General features: G+C 36.5%; 1 protein-coding gene across 1 annotated transcript in view; it reads left to right on the plus strand.

Moving 5' to 3' along the window:
• The window catches only part of DTHD1 (death domain containing 1), a 75,330-nt gene that overhangs the window by 42,401 nt on the left and 20,338 nt on the right, over positions 1-12,591 (plus strand). The window contains exons 6-7 of the mRNA XM_027836012.1: positions 1,645-1,809; positions 11,060-11,349. Of these exons, the coding sequence (XP_027691813.1) occupies positions 1,645-1,809; positions 11,060-11,349 (455 nt within the window). The remainder of the gene's footprint in view (positions 1-1,644; positions 1,810-11,059; positions 11,350-12,591) is intronic.

Consider the following 12,591-nt stretch of genomic DNA (forward strand, 5'->3'; position numbering starts at 1 on the left):
GATAGATAGATAGATAGATAGATAGATAGATAGATAGATAGATAGATGGCACAGGGTGAGTTGAAGATGAAGGGATGATATCTGGAAAATAAAATTAAGGGGTGAGAGAGGATTATACTGGAGAAGGAGGAAAGGGAGAAGTAGAATGGGGTAAATTATCTCACATGAAACAGACAAGAAAAGGCTTTTACAGTGGAGGGGAAATGGGGGAAGGTCAGAGGGAATGAGTGAATCTTATTCTCATAAGATTTGGCTTAAGGAGGGAATAACATACACAATGGGGTATGGGAATCTATCTTACCCTACAGGAAAATAAGGGGGGAAGGGGACAAGAGAGCAGAGGGATGATAGAGGGGAGGGCAGATTGGGGGAGGGGATAATCAGAAGCAAACACTTCTGAGGAGGGACAGAGTCAAAAGAGAGAATAGAATAAATTGGGGATAGGATAAGATGAAGTGAAATATACTTAGTTTTTCACAACATGATTACTATGGAAGTGTTTTGCATGACTGCACATCTATAACCTGTATGGAGATACTTGCCTTTTCAATGAGGGTGGGCGGGGAGGGAGGAAGGGAGAAAATTTGTAACCCAAAGTTTTAAAAACACAGGTTAAAAAAATAGACTCAGAAAAAAATTAAAAAATAAAAAATAAAAAGGATCTCCTATTCCTCATATTCTTCATAGCACATCATCTGGACTTTTCCTTTGATTTATTCCATTCTGCCTCATATCATAGATATTTATGTACATATGTACATGTCAACTACCTAGATTATAAAATCTTTAATTGCAGGGATCAGGACCACGAATACAGCAGTATTGTTATAAATATTTATTAACTATCATTGAAATGAATTAAAGTATATATATATATATATTATATATATATATATATATACATATATATCAGACTATTATGAGAGGTATAGTAGATGGAAAGCTAGTCTCCCAGTGAGGAAGACCTGGGTTCACATACTACCTCTGACACATACTGACTATGAGATCCTTGACAAGTCACTTAACCTCTCAATATTTTAGACAACTCTCTGTGAAAGGAGTTCTTGATCTTTTTTTGTATTGTGGAGCTCTCTGGCAGTCTGGTGAATCCTATAGATTATTCTCAGAATAATGTTTTTAAATGCATAAAACAAAGTGCCTGTGATTGCAAAAAAACCCAATAAAATTAAAATAAAGATGTATTTTTCCCCTAAGTTCACAGGCTCCCTGAAATACCCCAGGTATTTATGGATGCCAAGTTAAGAATCTCTGCTGTAACACTATTCTTGTTTGTCCTTTGCTTTCGAAGAAAACCAATGATATCATGGGGTGATGTCTTGTCTAATGCACTATGTAAGTTTAAGAGAAAGTGTTAAGTTATATTGGTCTTATGTGGAACTTCCTCATCTAGGAATTCCCCATACCAGTGAATTCAGAGGTCTAGTCCCTGCCTCCTATCCCTATGAAATTACTACTAAAGGAATGAGAACTGGGCTGAAAGGACTAGGAGTTTTTTTCTTGGCTATTTTTGATTACTCATGGCAGACTGTTTAATGTTCCTGTGACAGTTTTTTTAATGTCTATAATAAGTGTGATTTAATCTATAGCCATGTCACTAATTTCTTGTGTGTTCCCTTTATGTAGGGCCAAGAGTGCTTCTATAAGAAAACCTGGGGACAATGTCAGTGAGTCCTTGAAGCTACTGGGTTTCAGAAGCAGAGAGGGAAGTTGGTTTGTCCTCGATGATATTGTTGTGAGAAACATGCAGAGTGGAATTGTATCATTTGAATTGCATGAACATTTAGACAGGTAAAGCCTCAGTAAATGAACATAAAGTTTTCAGTGTCTTAGCTCTTGATGGGCCATCATTTATGTTTACAGATGCAGAAATCCTGAGATGAGTATCATAATTCAAGAAGTGGAACTGCTGAAGAGTCATTTAGGCTGCATTGAAAATGCAAACCAGGGTTAGCAAATTTATGTGTAGGTAATATAAGGTATTACTTCCCTTCATGGTAGTTTCACAAAAGATGTGCCCCCAAACTAATCTGATCATATCTTGACAGTTCTAATATTTTGTGTAACTTCAACATGATTCTATGATAAAATCTTTGTTCCTGAAAGTTCCATAAAGATTATGAGAAAGCTGTTTATTTTATGTTCATCAAATGACTATGTTTATGTAGACTAGATTTTGTTTTTTTTAAGAGTGGTTTAATTTTCTTTTCTCATTTCAATACACTACAGCTGATCCAATTATAAAATTCTTTTAAGATGTCTTAGGAGTCCATGGAGACATTAGAAGGGCATAAAAAGAAGGAAACCATATGAAAAGGAATCTATTTGAATGCAGATACACATATATATGTAGAGGTATATATGCAATCTTTAGATTCAATCAATAGATTGAATTTTTAAAAATATTTGTTAATCTCAACAGTGTATATCAAATAAGTATGCAGAAAATTGTCTTAAAGTGTGATTATCATAAGTAAATATTATTGATAGTGATTATATAGTAGGCAAAGAGACTGCACCTAGGATTTCACTAGTACAAAAAGCTGTCTGGTGAGGAAATTCTGTCTTATCAGTGCAGGTCAGTAGCTTTTCTGCAATTTTTAACTTGGGAGAGCTCCCTAAAAGAACATACAAGTTAGGTGAGTTGTCCAGGAACACATAGTGAGAATGTTTCAGAGGTGGGCCATGAGCCCCAGTCTTTCTGCAATACTATCATGCTGCCTCTTATTATTACATGGCAGTTGGCCAAAATGCCTGCTATTGGTATTATGTGGACTGAGGTGGAGTTTACTAACTAGTGAAGATTCAGATGTTCATAGATTTAATATATTCAAACTTTAGATTCACTGTATATTACAAGGCAAAGAACAATATACTACCTTTGATCTATCCATGTAAAATTTGCTTTTTTCATTAGGCAACTTTAAAATACTTAATTTTTATATATATATATATGTATATAAATTTATAACCCTTTTCTTTGTGCAATTTTATTTTATAGGTTATATATATGTATGTATAGATAGACATAGACATATACATACACATGTATTTTATTTTTCCCCAGTTACATGTTAAAATAATTTTTAAACATTTTTTTTAAGTTTTGAGTTCCAAATTGTATCCCTCCCTCCCATCTGCTCTCCCCTCTTTTAGATGGTAAACAATCAGATATAGAGTTACTTTATAGGTTATATAGCTGTTAGCTATTTCAATTAAACATGTGATTATCTCTTGTTTGTAATGATTTCTATTATTACTCACTAGGCTAGTATATATGCTGCACAAAGTAAAATGAATGAATTCATCCATTGTCTTAGCTCTCTGTTCTCCTTCACTACAAACTCCTAGATCAAGGTTTCTTTATCTGAGTTCCATAAAATTGCTTTAAAAATATTTTGATAATGATACTTCAGTAGAATTGTTTTTGAAATTCTATATGTTTAATCTTTTACTTTTAGAATCCTTATTCCAAGAAGTCATCCATATTCTTAACCAGAGCGTTTCAAATGGGTTTTGTGGTACACAAAAATGGTTAAGAACCTCTGTTCTAAGGGATAGGTGGATAGTGCAGTGGATAGAGTACTGGCCCTGGAGTCAGGATTGCCTAAATTCAAATCAGGCCTTAGTCACCAGACATTTACTAGCTGTGTGGCCATGGGCAAGTCACTCAACCCCTGTTGCCTCAAAGACAAAAACAAATTTCTGTTCTAGAAAGTGTGGTCTGCTCCACATTTCTTTTCCATTCACTCCTCAACCTTGTACAATCAGGTTCTGTACTCTAGCACTTAACAATTCAACTCAACAAATGTTTATTTTGTACCTACTATGTACAAGGTGCTATGCTACAAACTGGAGATATAAAGACAAAAACATGAAATTGTCCCTGGCCTCAAGGAAGCTCACATGATGGAGGTTACAACATGCAACCAAATAAGGAAATAGAAAATAATTTGAGGCAGAGAGAAGCATTAACAAGGGGGAGAAGGAAGACCTTCCATAAGAAGTAACTTTAGACGTTAAACTTTGAAAGAAGTTATGTATTTTGAGAGAAATAAGTGAGAATAGAAGACATTCCAAGCCAAAACACAGAAGTGGGAGATGGGATGCCAATTGTAAGAAGAGCAAATAGGCTACTTTGGAACATAGAGTACGGGAAAGGGAGGAACATGTAGTAACTCTGGAAAGGTTGACTGAAGCATATGTAAAGGGCTTTATATGTCAGGATGAGGTTTTTGTATTTTATCCTAAATGCAGTAGGGAGCAATTGAAGATTTTTTGAGCACAGAAATGATTAGGTCAGAACTTTCCTTTCAGGAGATTATTTTAGAAGCAGCATGAGGGATGATTGGGAAGGGGAGAGGGTGTAAGCAAGGCAAACAATGAACAAAATATTGTAATGGTCTTGCTGAAAAAATGGTAAGAGCCTGAAATAGGGTGGTGGTTGTATGAGTGGAGAGAAGACAATTGATGCATGTACTTATTGTGGAGATACAATCAGTAAGATCTGGTAAATGATTAGCTGAAGGAGAGAAAAGCATCAAGCCTGCCTCTGAGGTTGTGAAAGTAGATGATAGTAGTTTCATCAGAAATATTGATGTTTGGAGGAAGGGCAAGATTGGGGTGTGGTTGAAGTGTGTGATTGAAAATAGTTCTGTTTTGTACATGTTGATTTTGAGGTAGATTTATTGAAATTGGCTTCTCAAAAGTCAAAACTGAGCTCTTAATCATTTGGTCCAGGGAATAAGTTTTAAATAAATCAATACTATTAATCACCTGTTGCTCCTGAACATTTTTCTTTCCTTGGCTTCCAAGATGCTCTTCTCTGATGCATCTCCTTTTACTTATCTTACATGTAATCAGAGGATTTCCAGATCTTTCTCTATTCCTGAGGTGCTCTTCAGAACTCCCATTCCATATTTCCAGATGACTCCTAAATATCTCCACTTGAATGTTTTGTGGCACCTCGAACTCAACATGTCACATCTCTCCTAAACCTACCTATACCCCCTACCCTGCATGACTTATCAATTTTTTTTTATTAATGGCATCCTTCTACTTCCAGTATCCCATGCTCATACCTAGAGTCATCTGTAGCCACTGAATCTCTTTTTACTTCCTATCTTTCTCCTCCTCTTCATTCCCTCACTTAGATTGTTTTATTAACATCCTACCTTGTTCACATCCCCTTTGCTTCTTATCATTGTTCCTATCTTTTCTTGAAGAAAGTGAAATTTTATTTTTTAAAAAACTGATTATTTGATTTTTTCTAATTAAATGTAAAAACAAATTTTAACATTCATTAAAAAAAATTTAGTTCAAGATTCTCCCTTCTTCTGTCCCCTCTCCCCTCATGGAGAAGGCAGATAGTTTGATATAGGAGTTTGATGCTACTATAGCAGGTAGTTTGATAGTCTTCCTGCCTTTAGTCTAATCTCCTCTTCAGTGTATCTTCTACAGCTCCACCCAAGAGATCTTTCTAGTGCTCTACTACAGCCTTGCCACTTCTCTACTCAAAATCTTCAGTGACTACCTCTTGCAGACTGACTAAGGCTTTATTTCTAAATACAAGGTACAAAATAAACATTTGTTGAGGTGAATTGTTAAGTTCTAGAGTACAGAACCTGATTGTACAAGGTTGAGGAGTGAATGGAAAAGAAATGTGGAGCAGACCACACTTTCTAGAACAGAAATTTGTTTTTGTCTTTGAGGCAATAAGGGTTTAGTGACTTGCCCATGGTCACACTGCTAGCAAATGTCTAGTGACTAAGGCCTGATTTGAATTTAGGCAATGCTGACTCCAGGGCCGGTGCTCTATCCACTGCACTATCTACCTATCCCTTAGAACAGAGGTTCTTAACCATTTTTGTGTACCACGGAACCCATTTGAAATGCTCTGGTTAAGGATATGGACACCTTCTTGGAATAATGATTCTAAAAGTAAAAAATTAATATTTCTGTGTCTGTCACTCAGGATCCTCTATAATCTGGCCTCAACCTACCTCTTCAAACCTTATATCATTCAACATTATGTATGTAACAAGGACTTGGCTAATTGCATGTCATCATCAGAGTGTGTTTAATGTGCATTTCCTATTGCCTGCCTACATGAAAAGATGGCTATGACCTTGTGAGTGCTGATAGGTTAGAATAGCCATCAACAATACTCCATCTAAAAGCAGGGAAAAAAAATTAGAAGCAATAGCAGGGCCATTTATTCATGGGCCACATGGGAGCAGCCTGAATGAGTAGAAAAAGGACAAATGTATTTCTCCTCCCCAAGTGCTTATAATAGTTCTTGCCTTCTCACTTTAACGTAGTCAGGCAGGAAATAAAAAAAAAATCCTTTGGCCAGTCAGTGCTTTTTGTAAGCCTTCTCAGTACTGTCTCAGCAGCCAGTCAAAGGGCTCCTCTTTGCATGATAAGGAGACTAGAAAGGATATCTGTGTATTCTCTGAATTGGAGAATAGGGTGCTCTTATTAAAGGTCATCATGCCTTTCTGGAAGCAGGCTCCCCAGCTTCCTCCAGATATACTGGCAGCAGGCAGAGTGCATTGTATCTTTTCTAAGGATAGAGCTCCATTGGACATACCTCTGTTACATGTATTCTCGATGCCAAATTGGACTGCTAATTCTCTCTTCCTTCCCTGCCCTCTTTGTCTTTGTGCTTTTACTTATATTTTCCTCCAAAATGAAACTGATTCTCTCCTATATTTTCATCTTCATCTGCCAACTCCTCAAAGCTTTCACTTTGTCCATCCTCAAACCAGGTCAAAGTGACTTTTCCTTTCTCAATTTTTTAAAAATTTTCCTTTGCCTTTATCTCTCTTTTGCCTTTACTTCATTCTTTCTTATTTTACAGTTAATTGCATATCTGCCTCTCCCTCCCCATTCAACTAGAAGATCCTTTAAAGCAGGGCCTAGGACAATAATCATAACAACAACAATAATAATAATCACAAACATTTATATCATTCTTGTCTTAGTATCCCTAGTATCTGACATGATACCTTGTGTATAGTGGTTGCTTAATAAATATTTGTGGAGTTGATTTGAAGTAACCATTTTCACATATACAAGTCTCCTCTGTTTTGCAAAGGCTACAAGGGCCAACACCTGTGGCTGACACCTATCCCCTTCCATCCAGGTTTTCTTTCATTTTACTTTCAAGCTTCTCAGACAAGTGTTCTCTATCAGCTGCCTTCATTTATTATCCCCTATTTCTTAGGCTTGTTCCTCAACATACAGCAAGCCCTGCCATCAGGCTTCTTCTATTCTCAACCACATTTTACTTAACACGTCTTTCTCAGGTCATCAGTGACCTGCAACAAACCAAATGTGATGGTCTTTTATTAGTCCTATTCCTCCTTGACTCCTATTAAATAACTTACACTATTGACTATACCTTTCTTCTTCAAAGCCTTTCCTAACTTGGTTCTGGCACTATCTATGACACTCCACCTTTTTCTATATATTTGGCTCTGCCTTTACCAGGTCCTTTTGCACCTTCTACCCTTTAAATGCAGTCATCCTCCAAGGCTCTGTCCTTAGTTGGCTCTTCTCTCTCTCCATTTCATCTGTTTTTATAATTTAAGCTACTTCCTCTATATAGCAGAGGGCCACATTTGAAAAAAATCTCCAGCCTTCTCTTCCAAGCTCCAGTTCCACTTTTTCAGCTGCCTATTTTCACTTCGATATCCTGCAATCACCTCATAATCAACATGTCTAAAAATGAACTCATCATCTTCCCCTCATACTGGCACCCTTTCCTGACTTCCCTATTTCTGAAAATGATACCATCATTCTCTCTGTCACCAAGGAGACTGGAAGAGTCTTTGTTGTCACACTCTATGTACAGACTAGAAAAAGGAATATTTCAGTCATCTGCATGATTCATTTTTGTAGGGACAGTTCTGATGTTTTACTATATCAAATGGAAATGTAACCCTTTATATGGTTCAAAACCTGGGAGTCATTTTTTTTTTTTAGAAAACTTCTACTTCATTCAACCTTACCATATTAAATCATCCATTCTTCTTCAGTAATATCCCTTGAGTTTGTCTACTTTCATTAGCTAGTTTATTGTTGAGTTAAATTTCTAATTGGTCTTACATTTATCATAACCTATCCCCAAAACCTTCAATAGTTCCCCACTGCCTATTCATATGATCTTTATATCTTTTATATTCCATACAAAGCCTACTATAGGGCTATGCATATATTAGTCTGTCAATGAAATAAACTTTGAATGAATTAATAAATGTAATCGAATTAATATAGCCTCTGATCCAACTACCTATCCTCTATTTATGCTTCTCCAGACACAACCTTCTATCTCCTATTTTTCAGCTTTTAAATACTCCATTGCCCTTTTTTTTGGAATTGACCCTCCCAACCTAACTTCTAACCCCTACCTCCTTCATGAAACCTTTCTTGACTACCTCAAGATATGCTATTTCATCTCTTTTCTGAATTTTTATACTCCATGCTGTCTGAAACACTCAACTGATACTATTATTTTTTTGAAGGGTAGGGGAAGAGAGGAAGGTAGAGACCAGAACTGTAATTTCATTGATATAGGAAATTCTCAGTGAAGAACTGCATGTACCAATATTGATGAGTACTTTCTCTATAATTTAAAGTCTTAGAGAGTTGCTGGAGTCACTAAGAGATTAAGTGCCTTTTCCAGGATCAGCCTGGTAGCATATATTCTGAGATAAGACTTGAACTCAGTTCTTCCTAACTCTGAGGCCAGCCCTGTTCCTGACTTCCTCTGGACTTCAAAACCATGTGTCCCTCTACTAGGGCTTATTCTAGAATTCTCCTCTGTACTTCTGGCCTCCTTACCCTGAAACATCCTAACACCCTTATGGTCTACTTGTCATGGACTTTTTCTCTGCAATCTCCCTCCTTTCCCTTTTCTCATTAGTGATTTCTACCTGGTACCTCCATTTTATGGAAGGGCTAAGGGTGACCTGTCTCTATTCTCCTCTTAGTCTAGTTCCTGAATTTTTCTGGACTTTAGAACCATGTCCCCAAGCCATATATTTTCATATTCTTTCTATCCTGTCCCTTTCATGTTGTCTTCCCTCATTTGAATGTAAGCTCCCTGAGAGTAAGGGTTGTTTTGTTTGTACTTATGTTCACAGTGCTTAGCAAAGTGCTTGGCATATAGTAAGCACTTAGTGTTTGTTTCCTCCCACACACAACCTCTCGGTTGTATCATATACTTCTTTCTGCTCTTTGTCACCCTTTTACATGCAAATGCAATGTGTCTCTGACTAAATCATAAGCTTCTTGAAGTCTTTCAGGAACAATGTTATAGGTAGTCAACAAGTTAATTAAGCTATGCTCCAGGCACTGTTCTAATTATTGGAAGTAGAAAGAAAGGGTGAAAAACCAGTTCACAGTCTAATGAGGGAGACAAAGTGCAAACACCTATATACAAACAAGACATATGATTTTGTTCCCAAGGCAAAATTGGAGCCAACCAATAGAGGAAGGCACTGGCTGTAAGGGAGATTTTCTGTGCTGCCTCAGTATTTTGCATAGTGCCTTAACTATAGGAGACTCTCTACAGGATGTGCTGACTGAATAACTCCACAATCACTGCACTTTGTGCCATATGAACAAAAGCTGTGCCTACGTTCTTGGTCAAGCTAGGAAAGTGATGAAGTCAGTTATTTGAATGTTGTCACCAGAGGCTGCTAAACAAGAAGACCGGTGGAAGCTTAGGCCTAAACTGACTGCATTGACAGACCCAAATGGAGGTTTTGGCTATGTGTATGTGTGTGTGTGTGTGTGTGTGTGTGTGTGTGTGTGTGTGTGTGTGAATACCTATGATGGAACAGTCCTATAGCTCTGACTTTTTAGTAATGGTTGGCAGTAATTAAGGGGTAGCACTCACTTCTTGAGCCATTTCCTCTTGTTCTAATATAAATGCTTTCCCCCTTTGAATGTAATTTCTAAGGATTTGGTGGTATTGGTGGTTATGGTACATTACAGTTGATTAATAATTCACATGTATATAGCACTTTAAGGTTTACAACTGTGATAATTGATATAGATACTTTGAAGAATATAACATAAAGTATGAAGTGTTTGTTATTTTTAACCAATTTAGACAATTTAGTAAGTATCAATGTGGTTTTTTTGTTCTCAGAAGATACACTTCAAATAAGAAAGGCAGCATGATATTGTGGAAAAAAATATTACATTTGAAAGTCTGAAAACAAAGGTTCAAGTCCTGAATTTACCACTTCTTATCTGTGTGAGCATAGAAAGTCATTGGACCTCTCAGCCTTAGTTTCTTCATCTGTAAAATGAGGTTAATAGTATCAGCTTTTTCTATATCTCAGAGTTTTTATGAGGATAAAATTAAATAATATGTGTGAAAGGACTTTTAAACCTATATAGTTCTATGCAACTATTAAGAAGGGGGTAAAGTATCCTTTAGCCCATAGAAATTTTCTTTGAAAGACTTTTTAGGGGTAAATATCACAGTTATTTATATTCTACCTAGACAATTACCAGGGATAAGTATTTCAAAGTGTGTATTTAATATAAAGATATTCTTTTTTACCCTGAGAAAGATAAGTGAGAAAAATTATTTTTGAGTCATGTTGATAATCCCTTTCTCATATTTGCTTAAGTTATAATCTATAATAGTGCTTGTTTCAAGAAACAACTACACTTTGAAAAATGGTGCTTCCTTTGCCCAGATTTAAATATGCTACACTGAAAATGTGTGCTGAGTTGAAAAGGAAACAATGGAGAAATATATATTCACCTTAGGATCATCTGTTTTCTGTTTATCTATCTCATTATAGAAGAAAGTTGCATGCTTAGCATCTCTCCTTGGTACATTTCCATTCAGACTCATTTCCTAACTGTACCAAAGTCTATTGCCTCTGTTAAGGCATTGAATTGTCTTGCAACCCATCTGCATTACTTTAAATGAAGAGCAGCTGATAATGGATTTTATTTATATGTCTACAACAACTACATTCTTTCTCAAGTACTTCTTATTTTTTTCATGCAGATTTCTTGTGCTTCGCCTTTCTTCCACCATGGACAATTCCCATCTAGTCTTTTTCACAAAGTGTCTAGAGGAAGCTACCTTCAGTACCATGGCCTGCATAGTACTATATCGGAATAAAGAAAACCCTCATAAAGCAGTTGTTTCACTAGTGCCTTCTAAAGATTTGAGCCAGGAGCTTCAGAGCCTGCATAAGAGAGGGTTTAGAGGGCCTCCAGAGCCATCTCAGTTTTTCCAAATGAGAGAAGGAGAACAGATTATTTTAAGGTTTAATGGCAACATTTTTGCTTCAAGTAAGTACAAACCCTTTTTATATATTCATCTATGTATTCTGCCCTATGCTTCATCCCATAGTCAGAGGCTGGATTATCATTATTCAATGGAAAGAAACCTGGAGAAGTGTGGTGTGCTAGAAAGTGTTAGAAACTTGGAGTCATGGGTAGTAGGTTAAAATTCCAACTCTGTCATCTACTAGCTGCATGACTTTGGACAAGTCACTTTAACTCTCTGGGTTTCTGTTTAATTATCCATAAAAATAATGAGGGTTAATGTCAATCATCACTAAGGTTTCTTCCAGCCCTAAATCCCATGCTTCCCTTAATTTTCTCTGTGTTGTGAAAGGAAGGAAAAGATGTGTATTCTCTCCCATTCTTTCACAAACGAAAGCACAACTACTCTGTACTTAATTTTCATATTCCCATTTACTTTTTAAATAAGGAGTCATAAGCATCTGAAGTCATCCACTTGTGATGTAATGATAGCCCTGCTACATCATTTGTGGAATGTGCAGAGAATTAATAATGCCAGCTGTCTAGGGGAATACATGAGTATACCCTAAGAGTAGAATAAGTGCAGTTATAGCATGCATAACCCTGTGAGGCAGATAGTTCAAAAATTACGATCCCTATTTTACAAATGAGGAATTTGAGATTTAGAGAAATTTAATCACTTTCTCACAATTCAGAAGTATCAAACCTAGATTCAAACATAGGTTTTCAGATTCTCAATATAGGGCTCCTTACATTAGTCTAAGCTGATTGTCTTGTATGGGTCCTCCAGAATCTCAGGTAGGAGCATTAAAAAAGGATTTTTCTCCCCTATGCATTTAAAGAACATGTTCCTTGATATACAAGGAAGAAAGGGACTTTGCGATGTAAAATGACCGTATATTAGTCCAACCAATTTGGGATTGAGTCTAGAGAAGGGAAAAGGGTTGAAACTCTTGTGTGTGTGTGTGTGTGTCTGTGTGTGTGTCTGTGTGTGTGTGTGTTTATACTGGTTCCACATGTTCCTGGAACTGGGTTAGAAAGGTAGTTGGAGAGATGGAAATGAGAGAAAATAAAAGACTGAGAAAGGCATGTAAGAGATCAAAGAACTGAGATGAAATAAAAGATAACAAAGCCAAAGACAAGAGTAAGTGATGAATGATATGTGAGTGGAGAGAAGGAAAGAAGAGAACTGACTGTGTGTTTTAGCCATTGTTATGACTAGATCCTTTTCCTTAAGATTCTTGTATCTCCACCCACTAAGTGAAA

The sequence above is a fragment of the Vombatus ursinus genome, unplaced genomic scaffold, assembly GCF_900497805.2.
Source record: "Vombatus ursinus unplaced genomic scaffold, bare-nosed wombat genome assembly UNPS02014818.1, whole genome shotgun sequence".
NCBI lineage: Eukaryota > Metazoa > Chordata > Mammalia > Diprotodontia > Vombatidae > Vombatus > Vombatus ursinus.